Here is an 18,943-nt window from a genome sequence, read left to right on the forward strand (position 1 = left end):
CTTGTTTTTTTTTTTTAATCCCTGATGAGCAAGATCAAGCCTAGGCAGGAGTTTTATACAGGTCCAACTGATATTATACAGTGATCAGGGTTACGTCACCCAAAATTCTTTTGAAACGATCAATTTTTGGAACCTTTATCATTAGCCATTTGGGATCTTGAGAAGATTTGGTCTAGCCATTGATCCATTGAATACTACATTCTGCGGCTTGAATGTCGTTGGGCTCCATCTTGTACGCATGCGTAACAAAGCTTACAGTCAAGAAGAGAACATTTTGGCTTGGTCCTAAAGCTGTATAAACAAATTTATACAGTACATGGACATATATTCTTGGCTTGTCCATACATTTGCTTGAACAGATGCCCAAGAAGGTTCCAGTTTGACGTATAGTTCTTCAGCTGGATTTGTCCCCGCTCAAAATAAATTGGTATTACTCCCAACTTTCCATAGAAGACGACAGTCATCACACAGCTGTGCCCATAATGATTGAACCATAAACTAGTTGGCAACATAATCGCACTGCCTGCCCCCCTCTGAGCCGGCCTTGTCCGTAATTACATTCGCTGAACATATACGGGAGATATTCAGGTCTTTAGTTTTGAAGAATCATAATCAATTTTACACAGACAACATCTATGATGTATACTCAAATTGTTATTCCACGGTGAGCTCTTTTGACCGCAAATAAGGATGGTAGCGGGGCGGGTTTGGGGCAGATATCCGTGGATTTTGGGTTTGCGGATTTTGAGTTCAGGGTTTTGATTTTCGCTCGCAGATTTGCGGGTTCGGATACCCAAAATATTGCGGGTCTGGGGTGGATCTAAAATTCACCCACAGATATCCATCGGGCCTCTAAAACATTGAGCCCACTAGAAGCCAACATAATAACCCTAGATATATAAATATGAAAAATCCTATCATCACCATCGGTCCCGAGTCCCCCTCACCCTCAGCAGCCCGGCGATGGGCGGCCGCTTGCTTAGCCGCACAGGCGCCGGCCCTGCCCCGCCCCCTCGCCGGCAAGCATAGGCGCCGCTCGCGCAGGCGCCGGCTCCAGCATAGCGGAGGGCCAGAGGCCGCTTGCACCCCGCACGTAGGCGTGGAGGCGCTCCGCACGGTGGCCTCGGTTGCTTGGCGGCAGCTGGAGCCTCCGACAAGCGAGCAACCTGTTATCCTTGTTGCTGGGATGCTGGTTTGTAAAAAAAATCAAGTATTTGGATTATGCGTTGGGTTTTGGGTATCCGCGGGTTCCGTTTCGGGATGAATTCTAACCCCAATTGAGGAACACAAAAGACAAGAAAGTAGAACATGAAAAGAAAATAAAAGACTAAGCTTTGAACTTCTAGATCCTTGCTTCAACGTTGCTTTGGTCCTCATGTCTTGTGATCTAGAAACCGCACTGAGTCGATCTCTACCATGCCCACAGATCAGACACTGCCATTGCTCGAAGTCGACCATGGTGTCGCAAACAAGGACTCCAAGACGACGCCTCAAGAGGAGAGCAATATTACGATGCTGCCATCGCCCGAACCAGTGAGTCGGTTCTTCGGTTTTCTCCTGGATCTGTCCCAGCAGGTTGAGGTCCTTCCGGGATGGGCTCTAGATGACGCCCCCAACGGGGACAACGGCGCCCTCGGATGTCGTCGTCATCACCACCAGCAGGAACACCGGAAGGCTTTCTCCTGGAGAATCACATCCACTGCAAGCACACAACCGGACACCTCCCGGGCGCAGCGCCGCCCCATCCTTCCCTCGCGAGAGCCGCGTCGCAGCATCACGGCGGCCACCACCATGGGTCGCGATGTGGCCACACCGCCGCCTCCGAACGCCGTTGCAGACCGCGTCGTCCCCGGCCTTTGCGCGCACTAGACGCCACCACGAGGACACCTCGGCCGCGAAGAGCCGCCCGCTCAGCCACGCCGGCGGCAGGGGCTGGGAGCAGCGGTGTGATGGCCCCCTCGGTCTCCTACCAAAAGGCAGAGGGGGAGAAGACCACAGTGTCAGCCCGGCCAACCGAAGCCCCCCCCCCCACGAAGAACGCCGGCCTCCCCCACAGCAAAGATCTAGTCCCCACCATGCCAGATCCGGCCCTAGGCGATGGATTAATGGCAGACTGGGAGGGAGCCCAAGAAGGGGAAGGTGCCGATGAGGGAAGGGCTAGCTCGACGGTGGGCGCATAGATCCGCCCCCGGCAACACCAGATCCGGCCACCGGCCGCCGGAGTAGCAATACTGAGAAGTGCTCCGAAGCCTGAAGAAGAAGGCCCCGCCTCCACCATCCTCGCGGGCAGCGCAGCGAGGAGATACGTAGAGTGAGGGAGGAGGAGTTGGTGGTGGCGACATCGCCACCCGTGTAACCCAGGGCGACGCAAGGGCCGGGGGGAGAGGAAAGGACCCGGGACCGAAGGTTATGAGCAGGTGCACTTTATAGGAAAGGTCGTGACAATAACCTTCAGTATCTAATACAGCCCCTCTAGGCCTTTGTTTCTATCATCTTTTTAGGGTGGAGATTTCGATTGATTGGAGGCTAATGACAGGCCTCGCAACAGGGATGCTGGCCCTCCGTAACCTCCTGTCTCGATGAAAGAGCTTGGCGTCGCCCAAAGGCCTTGCTCTGTGGCGATCGGAGGTCCTCCACCGGAAGCTAGGCGGCAAAGGGACCACGTGGTCACCTTCGAAGGCACTGAAGCTTCCCAAGATCGCTGATGATGATAACACGTGAAGAACTTAGCACCGAAGATGACTACAACCTTCGGAGTCACATGGGAAGCGTGATTTTGTAGCAGTAGTTAATTTGTACACTCCAACCAAAAGGTCCATTAACCCGCAATATCCTCTGGATATTGCGGGCAGGCAGGGGCATTTTCGGGATCATGTAACGGATGTCGGGGTATAAATATCCCCTCCCATTCTCACTGCAAAGGGTTGATTTTTTTTGAGAAATATTGTACATTTTACATGATTACATCTCCTGACCTTCGAACCTGCAATACTCCTCCCTGTTTGTGGTAGGAACTAGGGTTCCGCTATGCAAGGCGTAAGCAACGAGGAAGATGAACGAGCGAGGGAGGAAGAGAGATGGCGGCTAGGGCTTCCAATGAAGCCGGCAACAATTAATTTGTTGCAGCTTAATTCTCAATCACCAAGTGTTTACAATATATAAGAGTCTCTAGGGTTTCTTCTAATCAAAATACTAATGAATCCTGGCCCATGGGCCTTGCGCGGCTGGCCCGCGCTCCCTAGCCACGTGCGCTGCGCCGGCTATAGGTGGTGCCGGTCATAACAGTTTGCTTGGGTATCGCAACTTAGATATCTGTAACGAACATGGCACCATTTATGCCATTTCGAGTGATTTTGGTGATCGAATGACAACACAACACTTGGACTAATATGATTGTTAAGATGATCATTCTCAGGCTTTTAGGTTCAAGTGATGACAAAGAGAAAGAGAAAATAGGCGTAGCAAGGCCCGAAGGGCAGCCCCTACGGGGGTTCCGCTACCCGGTTAGCGGACGGGGGTCGAGGGGGAGCCGCCCCTCGCGGGTCTCAGGGCAGCGCCCTGAAAGCTCTTCGGATCAGGAGCACCGGAAGAACCGACGCCAGGGGCACCGGTGCATCCGACGCTTGTCGGAAGAACCGACGCTACGATGTGTGGTGCAGGAGGAAATCGAAGTCAAGTCAGCCTACAGGCATCGGTTGAACCGACGGTCCAAGAAAGGGCATCGGTGCATTGGCCGTTCTTTGTACCAGAGACGATGTCAAGTGCCCAGGAGAAGTTTCTTCAGCACCGGTTCAACCGACGGGGCATCGGTGCATACCACCGGTGTAATGACGTCAGCGTCCAGGAGAAGATTCCTTCAGCACCGGTTGAACCGGTGAGGCATCGGTGCAAAGCATCGGTTCAACCGGTGGTCTCTGCGTCAGCCGACAGGAGTCCAACGGCTACTTCGTGTTATGAGTGACCGGATGAACCGACGCTAACCCGCCAAGAGGCATCGGTTCTTCCGGTGGTACGCAGATTTTCAGCTAACCGTTGGAGCAATGGCTACAAGACTTGGTGGCCTATATATACGCCTCACCCCGGCCATTTGAAGTTTGCTGGAGTCCCAAGACACCTCATACACATCCAAGAACATCTCCAAGCCATACAAGAGCTCATAGATCATATCCTTAGCTTATAGCACTAGCTTTGTAAAGTGTGAGTGCTAGATTAGCTCTTAGTGAGTGTGATTGCAAGGCCTTGAGCCTTTGTGCTGTGGTTCTCTAGTGAACCAAAACAAGAGCTTGGTGCGCCGGCACCTTGGAGCGTGAAGCTCGCCGGCAACGTCATCGACCCTCCGACTTGGTGTGGAGCGGCGACGACACTTTGTGCGGGGGACGTGGAGACCCCCATCCTTTGTGGAGAACCTCCTTAGTGGAACCCGGGGCCAAGGTGACCATGATTGTGTTCACGGAAGAGACTTGGTGGCCGAGTAGCAATACTCTTAGTGAGTGCTACAACAACGTGGATGTAGGTGTGCCTTTGTGGCTAACCGAACCACGGGATAAACACCCGCGTCAAGAGTTTGCTATCTCCTATTCCTCTCTTTAAGCTTCCGCATTTCATACTAGCAATTTGTGTGCCTTTACTTTCATAGAATAGTTTCTTGATAGAAAAGGCTATAGGTTGCTAAACTCTTTTGGGATAGGGGTTTCACACTAGAACAACCTAGTTGCACATCTAGATAGCATGTTTTAGTTTAAGCTTTGTGCAAACTAGTTGGAGCCATAGGTCTAAGTTTTTATTAGTGCCTAATTCACCCCCTCCCCCTCTTAGGCTAGAGCACCCGATCACTATCAATATCCCAACAGGTACTAAAACATTTTCGAGTCAAACATTCAACAGAAAGTTTTATGGTTTCACATGTCACAGAAGTTTGCGCAAATAAGCTCCAAGATCTCCTGCAAAAGGCAGGAGGTGTGGTTCCCTTTATTCCTTTTCAGGTGCCCAACTGGAAAGCTTCTCAACACACATGCATGTGTTAAGTGATAAGACCATGAGCTGAACGTAAACGACATTGTGAGGATTAAAACCCAGTCCGATCGATCATGCTGGGGAGAACTAGAACCCGAAATCTGAACGCCAAGAATCTGGGATGTCAGCAGGTGGGAGCATGTTTTTCAGGAAAGAGTAGAGAAGAACAAGTGATCTCTTAGGCTGGAAAGTAGGGACCAAATGACCAGCTGCCCTCACTGACGCGAACGTGAAGCCTCCTTGGTACTGCTGAACATAGCCTCCAACCTGCATCGGTCAGAGCATTTTCCACATCGATTAAACTCTTCCAAATTGCACCGAAGTACTATTTCTACTGTAGATCTCGTGCAGATCTCTTACCTCGCTGTCAGGGGTGTACCAAGGGCGCCACTTGCTCGTGATGGCTAGATTGAGATCATTGACAGAAAACCGCGTCGCCGTAAGTGAGCATACAGAATCAAAATCACCGCTGCAAAAGATTTTGGGCAAATAAAGAGTTATGGTATTTCTAAATTCTAATTGTCAAGATCTGAAACAGTTTCTTCAGTTTCACTGTGAATGATTAATGGCCCAAATACGGTACCTGTAGATCCATACTTTCAACCCGTTTTTTATCAGCCTTTTGATGGTTGGCACCATGAACTCTGGGGCATCATTCCAGGCCAAGTCGTCACTGAAAATTATGTCACACATCAGCTGATTGGGGTGTGAGAATGATCACTGTGCGCAGCCAAGCAGTGGGTCGGCATGCACTTACCTGCAACCTGTCCATTTCGTGTCGACCCGAGCGTGCAGAGCACTCTTCACCGCGTGGTTGTTCAGGTACGGCTCGACGTAGTGGTAGCTGCACGGATCGTAGCCGGGCATCGACTGACAAGCCAAAAATTGCAGTACACTCAGTTACCGACATCAGCTGTCTGAATCGATGCATGTTAGTTACGTACGTCGCTGCTGGGGTAGAAGGTGCCGTTTTTGCTCGGCGTCAGGCAGACCGGGGCGTAGATGTTGTAGCGATCGATGTTCCCTTTCTGGAACGCGTGCGCCGCCACGAAGCACGGCCAGTCGTCGGACGGGGTGAAGGTGCAGTTGGCGAGGATCCTCGCCCAGGCCTCGTCGGAGATCACGCCGTGGCTCCACAGGAACTCCAGGTACCCCTTCCCGTTCAGGTAGTCGTCCAGCAACGGATTGCCGAACTAGTTGGAGCGCACCAAGACATCGTCCCGTTCAGATATTATAGGACAACGACCGACGACGAAGGCAATAATGTGCAATAATTTACAGGGCATAAGCACTCACGAAGATGCCTTGGAGGTTGATGCGTGGCAGCAGGGCCGGGCCCGGGAAGCGGTTCATGGACATGATGACGGTGGCGAGCTGCGGGACGTAGTGGCCGCCGTAGCTCTCGCCGGCGATGTAGAAGTCGCGGCCCTTGTACTCGGGGAAGCGCTCGAGCCACTTGACCAGGAAGACGTACGCGTCCTCGGCGGTCCTCCGGTCGCCGACGGTGTCGTAGTCGGTGGTGTTCCTCGAGAAGGAGAACCCGACGCCCGCCGGCGACTCCAGGAAGATCACGTTCGCAACTGCACGCACCCACGCACCATATCCTCCAATCAGTCCACTGCCAAACAAAATACAATACGATCACGCGAGCTCTTCACGTACGGTTATTCCAGGAGTACTTGTTCCTTCTCAGGGTTCCGTCGGGGTTGACACGGAAGGGGCCGAGCTCCTCCATCGCCCCGTACCCCAGCGACGAGCATCCTGGGCCTGCACACGTTCGTCCATCCACGAAACAGCCGGTGAGATGACTCGCCGGCCTCTGCCCGCACCCGGCCGGGACTCGCGTCGCGTGTTTGCTTACCTCCGTTGAGCCAGAGGATGAGCGGCTTGGAGGCGGCGCCGTAGGGGGACTCGACGAAGTAGTAGAACAGCTCGCGGCCGTGCTCCTCGTTCACCGTCACGTACCCGGAGTACTGCCGGAAGTTGACGCGCGGCGGCTGGCCGGGGAGCCCCAGGATCCTGTCGGCCAACTTGCTGCCGCCGCTCGGCAGGCCCTTGCAGCGCTCGGGCAGGTGCGCGAAGGTGTCGGGGTCGGCCCACGGGTCGGATTCTTCTTCGGCCTCGTTCGCTGCTGTGGGCCTGCTCCTGAGTCTCTTCAGGGCCCTGGACGACATGAACTTGATGAGCTGGGCCTCCTGGGACACATCGGCAGCAGTGGCAAGCAAGGTGCCCAAGAGGAAGGCGAGCGAGAGGAGGAAGAAAGCGGTGGTGCCCCTCATCTTTTTGAGAGTGAGGAAATGCCGAGAGATGTTGGCCAAGATTAGCCGTTCTTGAGGCGTTTATATATAGGTAGTACTAGTAGCTTCAGAATTTATTAGTAGATGGGACGGAGAAGGACCAGGTATCTGGCGCATGTGTTGCGACTCGGATTTTCCAAAGGAGTTGCGCCGGGTCTGGAGTCTACGAGGAGAGTTTTTAAGCAGCTGTCCATGGCCGATTTGGGTTTACCCATCGCGATCAAACAACAAGGCGTAATAGATTGCGATCTTAATTATTGCACTGTTGTGTTACGGTCAAGCAAGCCGCAACAGGACAGTACAAGATTTGCAAAGGCCAAGGCGGAGTCTCTCAGAATCCACGGCCTAGTGCTATCCTACGGCTTGGATTTTTGCGTCACTGCTTTTGGCAATATGGGCGCTACAGAGAAACTTCATCATTTTTCCTCCGGTCAAAAACAATTGCCGCCCTAGATTGCATACAATCAAACTGTTGGGGGCAATAACTGTTCTTGCCTGATAAACAGAGTAAGATGCATGAGAGCTCTCTCCACCATGGACTTACTCATCAACACCGAACTACATTTTCGTAATGTTTTGCCTTTGAAAAACTCAGTAGCAAATTAGCATAACGTAGCATCCAGTTCCTGCAGGCATGGCCTTCAATTGCTTTCAACTGGGACAGGCGGTTCCTATCTTGTCCATTTTTACCTGCGGCTTGCCAAGCTCATCTTCCTCGAAAGTTTTCCAGCCTGCTAGTGCACTCTCCGAATTTGGTTCCAAGAAATGGGAAAATTTGGTTAGAGGACACTCCAAATTTGTTGGATCTGTGAAATTAAAAGACATTGCAAATTTAGAACGCTTGTAGAGCCAGGCAAACCACCTTTTTGTGATTCTTTCAGCATATGCAATGCCCCATATGAATGCTGCCCAGATCCAACTACTTTTCATTGCAGTCTAATATTTTTATGAGAAAATTTTTACAATGATTGAAAAAAATAAGAGCCGTCTATCTAACAGAATCGTACGGTGATCAAGGTAGAAAGTACCTAAACTAAAGTACCTGGTGATATAAAAATGTGGGACTAAGTACAAAAAGAGTAGGACCGAATACTAATTTAATTTTTCATAGATCAACGGTCAAAAAAATTCAAGGGAGAAGTACCTAAAAGTACCCTCTGGATGATGCCATTTAAAATTTATATAAGTAGGTCTGTGATTGAAATGCTTTAACATTGTTCTACAGTTTGACTTGTCATAAGTTATATTAGAATAGAATTACTTTATAATAATACCTTTGTGATCATATCGATAACCAAAATAATACTAATTGCTGAGTGACAAAATATTGTGATGTTGACCATAAATATTTTTTAATTGTGCATGCACTTTTATCTTTGTGACTGTATTGCTAAGAATTACACTTTCAAACAAAATCATGCTCAACAAAATTATTATGTGTCATATCTTTTTTTCCATTTGCCTAGTTCCTAGTAAGACACGTTTCTCCTTTCTTTAATGCAATGGGATAAATGAGAAAAGTCTAGTCTACATCCTTTGAATTTTCACAAAAAATTAATTTTTAATCTTTTATGAAACCGGATAACAAGGGCCATCCAACTACCGGCACTAGCCAAGTTTGGCCCTTTGAATGGTTTCAAAGGTGATTTTATATTTTTTTTTAGGAAAATAAAAATTCTGGTTAGATATAAAATATAAAAAATGATTTATTTTGAATCAAAATAATATGAAAATAGTACTAAATTTTTTCTTAAAATGTAACTTATATATTGTTACTCTATTTTTTTAACTACAAGCAAACAAATAATAGGAATATAAAAAATGTATCTGAATAATTGACAAGTAGAGTGTCAATATATAGGTTACATTTTTTTAAAAAATGATGGCAGATATTTCATAATTTTTTATTTAAAATGAATTATTTGCAAATTTTATAGTTTAAACTTGAATATTTTTTATTTCACAAAATGAAAAATCGTATTTGAAACCAAGTGCCAAATTGCCTAGTTTTGACAGTTGGGTGCCCTCCATTATCAGTGTAGTTGAAAGTTGAAAATTAAACTATTGTGATAGTTTGAGGGTGTAAAGTGGATTCTTCCCTAATTTCTTCCTAATTTCTTTTCAAGTGGTCAGGGAAAACATGTTGAGATAAAACAATTCGTTTCAACATAAATAGAGTGGTAACAATGGAACAATTTTTTAAACTCAAGACACCGCAAAAATTTTAGGCAGATACCTCTAGATGTTGCTCTCTTTATTATTTTCCATGTCAATGTCAACCATTATTATAGTGCTTCCTAGTAATGAGAAAAGTATAGCTAGACACTAGACTGCTACCAAAATGACTTGCTCAAGCTTGTGTGTAACCAAAGACGACAAGGTAGAATGTGAATGCTAAGTTCACAAACTAGAAAATGTAATGCTCAATTTTTTTAGTCTGAGATGTTAGCTGGAAGGAGCATGTTTTTCAGGAAAGCGTAGAGCAGAACAAGCGGTATCTCTGGCTGGGATGCAAGGACCATATGCCCAGCTGCCCTCACTGATGCCAGAGTGAAGCTTCCTTGGTACTGCTAAACATAGCCTCCAACCTATACCCATCACAGTTCTTAATCAAAATCTACCAAATTGCACATGAATTTGAATCATTTCAACTATGTTTGTTTGTGAAGATTCTTTACCTCGCCGTTTGGGGTGTACCAAGGGTGCCACTTTTTTGTGACAGCTAGATTGAGATCGTTGAGTACCGTGTCACAATTAAAAGATTCAGGGGGTCAAATGGTGCAGCAATTTGTTCAAATTTATGTGAAACTAGTTTTCATTTTGAGCAACTGTATGTTGAAATCTCATTGTGCATGATAGAAGGCACAAGTCAGACAGCACACATGTAAATCCATCACTTGCTTTTTACTGAGGACTCTCTGTTCTACAAATCGCATAAAGTCACCTCAAAATTAATCAATTCCTGAAGTGGAGATGCTTCCATCACTTTTTACTAAAGCAGGCGGTTTTCTGATCCGATCCTTATCATCACCATGTCACTCACTTCTAGCTTATTAGCACCTTCCTCTTCTAGGCTTGAAGTTTTCTAGCACTCTCCAGATTTGGCACCAATAAATAACAAATTTGGCTAGCGGTCACTTTAGAAGGTTTGTGGAGTTGAACCATATTTGTGCGGCTCTATCAGGATACACCATGTATTAAGAATGTCTTGTTTCCAAACTTGCCAGATAAATGTTGTCCGACATACAAGCCAATTATTTTTCATTTTGATTTGATAATTTTTAGAGAGAAGTCCGAACTAAACCCTTAAAAAATCGTAGAAGTCCGATTTTCAATCTTCAACTACAAAACCGAATGACATAGACCATCCAACTGTCGAAACCGGGCAAATTTGGCCCTTGGGGCGGTTTCCAAGGTGGTTTTGTATTTTTAATTTTTTTAAAAAAATCTAATTAGATCTAAAAACATAAAAAATCATTCATTTTAAATAGAAAAATATGAAATTAGTACCAATTTTTCTAAAAATGTAACCAATCTATTATTGCTCTATTTGAATCTTAGTTATTCAAAAGTAATATACATAACTACAAGCAATCAATTATTATGAAAATAAGAAATTGGATTTGAATAACTAAAAAAATCATGCCAATAGATAGGTTACATTTAGAAAACTTTTGATACCCACTTCATTTTTTTTCATTTAATATGAATTACTTATGAATTTTTTAGTTTAAATTTGAATATTTTAATTCTCACAAAATGAAAAACACCTTCGAAACCACCTAAGGTTGGATGGCCTTTGTTATCCGATTTTGTAGTTGAAGGTTGAAAATCAGACTTTGGTGATAGTTCGAGGGTTTAAACCGGGTTTTCCCTAATTTTTTAACGAGCTTTTCATTTTATTCTCTATGTGTGCTTGCCACAATTTTAATGAATTATGACTTAATGACATTTAGGAATATGTGATTTTATTACTTGATTTGTAAATATCCTAGCTTAGTATTCAATGAAATGGTACCTTTGAGATTGTATCAATACAAAAATTACATTATTTTCAGGAAATGCTACAGATATTTTGTTCAAGTAAAAACATACTTGTGTCGGACTAGAGACTAAGGTTGAACACTCGGGTGGCTGGCCATATAATGTAATTTGTATCTCTCTCTTGGTTGTGGACTTGTGGAGCCATAACTTTTGCATAAAACAAGCTCTTCTTATGGCTGCCATAGTGAAACTGCAGGTGGGAGCACGCCTTTTGGGAATGAGTAGAAGAGAACCAATGATCTCTTAGGCTGGAAACTGGGCACCATGTGGCCAGCTCCCCTCACAGATGCAAATGTGAATCCTCCCTCGTGTTGCTGAATATAGCCCCCAACCTGCAGAAAGACCATGGCTAATCAGCTCATAAAAATCTTAGTACATCTTCAGTCTCATAGCTTTAATACGTGAGGTACTGGGTCCATAATTACCTCGTTGGCAGGGGTATACAAGGACGCCATGGCTTTGTGATTGTCAGATTGAGATCATGAACGGAGTACCTCGTTGCAGTAATCGGACAAGCGTCGTCCATGTCGCCACTAACAACGAATTACCCATGTTATTGTGAAACATCAAATCGAACCATTTGACTCTTCTTCATCTTTTTTGAGTTTAAACAGTGTTGCAGAAGTAAAAATGAAGGTTTATACACCTGTACAACCAGACTCGCAATCCAGTGTCGACAAGCGATGAGAGAGTTGGCACCATGGTCAATGGGGCCTTCTTCCAGTTCCCGTGCACTTGTATACTGACCAAATTACATAAGATTTTAGGTGGGCATACGAGTTCCAAGATCAAAATGAGTCGGTGTGGATAATAATACGACACACTACTTACCTGCAATTTGACCAACGTGTATTGATCCGCGCATGGATTGCCTCCTTCACATCAAGGCTATTGAAGTAGTTGGTAACGTAGTAATTGATGCACGGATCATAGCCAGGTAACTGTCCAACAGCAAGAGCCAGTAGTGTGTCAAAAATCAACCAAAGAGATTTCTTCCGAGACTTTATTTAATTATAATGAGATGCACAAGAAAAGATAGATAATTTGTAAGAAACAAAAACATTTAGGAGAATTTTTACAATGATTGAAAAAAATGAGAGATGTCCATCTGATAGAATCGTACGGCGGTCAAGGTTGGAAGTACCTTCACTAAAGTATTTGGTGGTACAAAAAATATGGGACGACCAAGTACCAAAAAGAGTGGGACCGAATATTAATTTAATTTGATTTTCCATAGATCAACGACTAGGAAAAATTCAAGAGAAAAATACCTAAAAGTACTCGGTACTTTACAATATCATTTATCATTGTAATTGAGATCTTGTTATATATGCTTCTATAAATTTTTGAATTATCAGTTATTTATTGACAACTCAAAACTAGAAATTTTTATGTGTCACAAATGGCTATTGTTGTTAATGATGATCAGACGAATTATTACCGAGTTATGACTACTAAATATTGAGAATTTTTTACAATGGTTGAAAAAATGAGCCATCCATAATATGGTATATCTTTTCTTTATAATAAAGGGAAGTTGTGATTTAGATGTAGAGCTAGTGTGGTACTTTAATTTGGTTTTTAATAACACACACGCACACGCACGCACGCACGCACGCACTACATATACCCAACCCTTATGAACAACTCCAAAGAGTGGTCCGATAAATTTTGAGATTGTCTTACAAGCATGTGCGCACGCACGCACGCACGCACTACATATACCCAACCCTTATGAACAACTCCAAAGAGTGGTCCGATAAATTTTGAGATTGTCTTACAAGCATGTGTTAGTGATGGGCACATTCTCCATCAATGAAAAAATATATAGCAAAAAACATGAGCACATGTCCTGAGTTAGAGGCTCGATTCTATAATTTTATGAAGATTTAGGTACTTTAGATTATTTTTTAAAGTAGGAAAAAGGGAAAATTAATGTCAGTACAGAACCGTACATGTGAGAGAGGTATAGACCAAATAAAAGAGTTTTTAGTGATTTACTGGTGTTTTGTTCTCAGTTTATTTTGATCCACTTCTAGTATTGTTAATATAGAAAAATCGAATTCAAGATATACATGCATGACATATCCATTTATGCAGGAAGTGATTAACATATCGATTTTCATGTTGAACACTTACTCACACAAGCTAAGGTTTTCACTAAACACATCTTTGACACACACGGAGGTACGACAGAAAGAGAAAAAAAAACTATGAAAAAAACTATGAAAAAAACTATGAAAAAAACATATGGAGTATTTGTATGTAAGCCTATAGCACAACCGGATAAAGATCTTAATATTCTATTAGATTATGAAAGAAATGAAAGATAACAAAGATAAACAATAGTATTGAATAGTCGTGAACAATACATATCAACAAACTGTTAACACTTATTTCTCTTAATTGCTAGCCCAAAAATCCTAGAAACTCCCACAAAAATCAGAAACATCTGACCATCAATCTGACAACTCTAATTCTAATCATAATAGTTGTTGAATATGTTAACTTTCCTAATAAATACCCACATCTAAAGTAACCCCCTAAACATGTATCTAAATTACACACATTTGCCATTATAAAAATAATATAAAGTAACTCCCTAATCTTCGTATAAATTATCCACCTTTGTCATTATAAAAATAATACAAATGACCCCACATTTGCAAATAAATTATCCAATTATATCATTATTAAAGTTAAAGTAACCCCTAAATTTGAATCTAAATTATAATTATGACAAAATATTAAAGTGCACTACTATACAATTATAAATTACTATTTCTATCATTATTAATATATTATTTATGCTCTTGTTTTTTACAAAAATACTACCCACGGTATGTGTCACCATATATTCATGTATGATGGAAGAGGTAAGAATAACAGCTCACAAACAAATGTTTCAATTAAGTATATATCAAACACGTATAGACGTGTTTTATTGCAACTAGACAATCATAAATATATATTTTTAGAGTATGTGTTAGAATATTTAATATAGATGAAAAAAGGCGTGAGATAGAAATAATTATAATTATTAGCTATAACTCTTTTTTATATTAATTATAATTAGCCCGTGCGGGAGCACGGACTGATAGTCTAGTTAGTTTACTAATAGTAGCTAGGATTTAGGAGCTTGAGAAAAGAACAGATCATAGACATAAATATACATATATATGTACTTACATAGCTACTCGAGTAGACCGTTCCGTTTGGCGCCTGGATGCATATCGGAGCGTAAATGTTGTACCAATAGATGTTGCCAACGATTTTAGCGAAGTTGAAATAGAATGCCGTCATCGCCTCATCGCACGAAGACGAACTGCCATCGGACGGGCCGAAGCTGCAGTGCTCGGAAATGTTGTTCCACATCTCGTCGGACATCACCCCGTGGTTCCACAAGAACTCCAGAGAGCCCTTGTCATTGTTCAGGTCATCAAGCAATGGGTTGCCAATCTGAAATAGATTGATGCCAAAGCGACGCAAATACTAATTATCTTGCAGCTTGTACAATGATATGAGTTGTAGCTCAAGTTTTCCAAAATTGTCATGGTCAATATGGCGCGCGAATACGCGATCGACGACTTACGAAGATTCCCTTGAGGTTCGTGGGGTCCTTGCCGGTCCGTTTGCGGGCAGCCACGATGACGGCGGCGAGCTCCGGGATGTAGTGCCCGGCGTAGCTCTCGCCGGCGATGTAGAAGTCTCGGCCCTTGTACTCGGGGAACCGCTCGAGCCAGTGGAGCAGGAAGATGTACGAATCCACCGCCGTCCTCTCGTCGCCGACTCTTACGTAGTCCGACGACGTGTTGGAGTAGGAGAAGCCAACTCCGGCCGGCGACTCCAGGAAAATCACGTTGGCCGCTGCAACTCCTCACAACGAAGGTCGTCAGTGAGACGCAGTCTGCCGTCGTCTCGGCCATGGCTAGTTGGCTATACATGAACTCATTAACTATCGCAATAGCCAAGAGCCCAACCGTTGTTCCAGGCGTGGCGGTTCCTGCTCAGGGTCTTGCCATCGGGGTTGACACGGAACGGGCCGAGCTCCGTCATCGCGCCGATTCCCAGCGACGAGCATCCCGGCCCTGCGCCGCCCGCGCCCATGAAAAAGACACGCGAAAACAATCATCTCGTGCCGAATGCCAAAACGAACGTCGTGTGCATCCTGCAAAATCTGAAACCATTTAATTACCTCCGTTGAGCCAGAGGACGAGGGGCTTGGAGGCGGCGTCGTAGGGGGACTCCACGAAGTAGTAGAAGAGCGCGCGGCCGTGCTCCTCGTCGACGGTCACGTACCCGGCGTACTGCTCGAAGTTGACGCGTGGCGGCTGCCCCGGCAGCGCCGTGATCCTGTCGGCCTCCTTGCTGCCCTTGGGGTTCTTGCAGTCCGTGGGCAGGTGGCCGAAGCTGCTCGCCGGGTCAGCCCACGGGTCCGTCGTCTCGGCAGGGCCGTCGGCTCTCTGGGCCCGGCGAGACGCGATGAACTGCCTCAGCAGCGCGGCTTGATCCAGGGCGGCGGCGTTCGGGAGCGGTACGGCGAGTAGGATCGCGAGCAGAATGCAGAACCGGATCTGAATTCTCCTCGTCATCGTGATTAATTGGTCGGTCAGCAGGAAAATGGATCCTGCATGCGACCTCCTTCCTTGCTTGCTGAGAATGCAAAGATCACTTGGTGTTTATACTACTGTGGCGTGGAGTAGTCCGGACCAACTGGAACTTTGGGTGTGTTTGATTGGGTTCTCCGGAAGACGAATGGCCTGAGCTAGCTACGTACGTCAACCGGCCAGTCTTCTGCAGTTCTTTCAGATGTTAATGGTATGGCAACATTAGCTTAGTGAGGGTGTGCTTAGATCCTGTAAAAATTTGGACCAAATTCATTATAGTAATTTTCAACCGAAGATTAGAAGGACTAAACATGATATAATTATAAAACTAATTACATAGATGGATGGAAAATCACGAGACAAATCTATTAAACTTAATTAATCCATCATTAAAGGTTGTTTGCTGTAGCACAACATTGTCTAATCATGGTCCAATTAGACTTAAAAGATTTGTCTCGCAATTATACCTGGGGGTTATGAAATGAATTTTGTCAGTTATTCATATTTAATACCCCTAATTAGTGATCAAACGTTTGAAGTTCGTGTAGCGCTAAAAAATTTTAAGATCTAAACACACTCTAAATGCTTAAATTGCAATACTTTTACCAACTGGATAGCATTTCCCTTAAAACTCCAGCTGTCTGGCATAACCACGTTCAACATTCCAGTTGATACGGGCAAGAATTTGTCTCTCCCGCCGACGTAGGTAACGACATCTCTAGGCAGCAATCCCAAAGATCGGATCGATGGTATGGGGAAAAAATTCAGTGGCCACACAATCCATAAACTTTTTTAAAAAGGAAAGTATCCTGTTAGTGGCGAAGCCAAGATCAATTTAACCCTGGTGCACTCTCCATTGCAAACAATGAAGCTAGTATACTTTATCTGGTGAAATTTAGTTAACTACTGGGAAAATTTTCACCATGGTGCATGGCCACCAGAGAGAGACCACCTAGCTTCGCCCCTGTCCTTGCAAAGTCCCTCCCGTGCGAACCTGCTTCCGATGCTATCCATCTCTACAAATAGGCGATAGCGGATCAGAGTATCAGACAGCATGCTCTTTGGCTCGGCTCTCCATTCTCATGGACTCCAGCAAACCAATCCAATGTACATGACGACGGGGCACTCAATGCGCGACATGTGTAATTTCGTCCACCGTCCCAGCATCCCTTCCCTCCTAAACTTTAAGATAACTTTTGTAATTTTTATAATGACATAGGGAGTAGTGTTAGTTTAGATATAGATTGAGAAAATTATTTTAGATTATTTCATAACAGCACAGATTCTTAATTTTCTAACAGATTTAGTTTTAGACATTTTTTCGTAATAGTAGACGTGGGTAGTTATTAGAAAAATATAATAGATCCAACAATTATTATTATTAGAGTCTACCAAACCGTTGACTGGATGTTTTTTGTTTTTAAAAGAATTTCTAGGGTTTATCTTTTTTTAGCACATCTTCGTGGAATTAACATAATTCAAATGACACATGTAGATAATTCAAATTCAGATTTAGAGGTTACCTTAGGTTAATTTTAGTAATAATTAATGTGGGTAATTTAGAAGCAAAATTTAAAGGGTTATTTAAATTATTTCTCGTAATGACATATGAGGGTAATTTAAATGAAGATTAGGGATTGCTTTAGATTATAATTTCATATGGGAGAGGTGTATGGTTTATATATTAATTTGGGGTCATTTTAGACAATTTTTTAATAGTATATGTGGGTAACATAGGCATAGATTTAGGGGATTATTTTATACTATATTAATAATATTAGAGGTGGATAATTTTTTTAAAACATATAGACTCAATGTCTATGAAAATTAGAGTATACCGGATTGATGCTATTATGTTTCTAAGTTTTATAAGAATTTATAAGGTTTATTTATCTTTTTTTCTAGCACATCTTGTAAGGGTTAGCACAATTGTAGGTAATTTAGATTCAGATTTAGGGTTGCTTCAGGCAGTGACGGAGCTAGACCAAAGGAGGAGGGGGGGGACCCTTTAGTATTTGAGGTGCTTAAGCAATGAACAGTACCACGATTACTGTTCATCTAATAGGAATTCTGCGTAGCAAGGGGGGCCATGGCCCTCTATGGCCATCACTACCCTCCGCCAGTGGCTTCAGGTCAATTTTAAAATGATTTATGTGGGGTAATTTAGATGCAACTTTCAAGAGTTATTTAACTTATTTTTATAGTGACTCCGCCATAGCTCATGGTGCTTTTTGTGCTTCGCCGCCTGGTCATTTTTGTGCCATAGTTCAAGGGTTATTTTAACAATGTGTACTCCACCAACTGGTCATTTAGCTTCTTGTGCTCTTTACGCATCTCAACGATCATCCTGAGGAGCTGAATGACCTTGGGCCCTTTGAGGACTTTCTCGTCCTCACTCTCGTCCTGCCCGTCGAGGTGCGTGATAGGTGGAGTCGTTATGTGTCTCTTCAGCTCCTCGGGAAGTTCCGTTCAGGCGCGTGAGAGAGAGTGAGGAACTTCTCGTCCTCACTCTCGTACTCAGCAAGCTCTAGCGGTATAGTAGGGAGTTTGCAACGGTCCGTTGTGACCTTGTAGGTTGTGGGTGAAACCATTAATGTGTATGCAATGTGAAATGTGTGTGATGTTTTCATCACTTGCTTGTTGTTTGAGGCCTATATTTTTTGGGGAAACAACAAGTTCATGGTGTGCTTAATATTCAGATATCCCAAATTATGCAATGTGTAAGCAATGAATCAAAGGATCATTTTTCATAATTTGAGAGGTGGGTAATTTATATATAGATTTAGAGTTTGTTTCAGTCTATTTTTCATAATGGCATAGGCGGGTAACTTAGACATAGATTTAAGTGGTATTTTAGACTATCTTTTTTTATATTATATCAAAGTGGATAAATTTTTAGAAAATATATATAGTAAAACCAATGGCTATGATAATTTGAGTATACTGCATTGATGGTAGGATATTTATAATTTTCAACAATTT

At 43.9% G+C, this 18,943-nt stretch overlaps 1 protein-coding gene and 1 pseudogene across 1 annotated transcript; both read right to left on the reverse strand.

The window, feature by feature from the left end:
- Window positions 1–4,929: 4,929 nt before the first annotated feature.
- On the reverse strand, window positions 4,930–7,307 carry LOC120696090 (serine carboxypeptidase 1-like). Its single transcript, XM_039979243.1, has 8 exons — window positions 6,875–7,307; window positions 6,676–6,780; window positions 6,310–6,593; window positions 5,958–6,206; window positions 5,771–5,883; window positions 5,597–5,686; window positions 5,374–5,482; window positions 4,930–5,280 (listed from the first exon to the last, which is right to left on the reverse strand). Exons 1-8 carry the CDS (start codon window positions 7,290–7,292, stop codon window positions 5,101–5,103), a joined length of 1,548 nt encoding a protein of 515 aa, XP_039835177.1. The 5' UTR covers window positions 7,293–7,307; the 3' UTR covers window positions 4,930–5,100.
- Window positions 7,308–11,524: 4,217 nt separating this feature from the next.
- On the reverse strand, window positions 11,525–15,410 carry LOC120696091 (annotated as a pseudogene).
- Between the last annotated feature and the right edge of the window lie 3,533 nt (window positions 15,411–18,943).

Source organism: Panicum virgatum, chromosome 2K (assembly GCF_016808335.1).
Source record: "Panicum virgatum strain AP13 chromosome 2K, P.virgatum_v5, whole genome shotgun sequence".
Taxonomy (NCBI): Eukaryota; Viridiplantae; Streptophyta; class Magnoliopsida; order Poales; family Poaceae; genus Panicum; species Panicum virgatum.

Excerpts from the sequence above, each read along its gene's own strand:
- LOC120696090 (XM_039979243.1), bottom strand. The coding sequence starts at position 7,292 with ATGAGGGGCACCACCGCTTTCTTCCTCCTCTCGCTCGCCTTCCTCTTG. Across the intron at positions 6,781-6,874 it reads CATCCTCTGGCTCAACGGAG|GCCCAGGATGCTCGTCGCTG; the intron begins GTAAGCAAACAC and ends GAACGTGTGCAG. Across the intron at positions 6,207-6,309 it reads TCAACCTCCAAGGCATCTTC|TTCGGCAATCCGTTGCTGGA; the intron begins GTGAGTGCTTAT and ends CGCTCCAACTAG.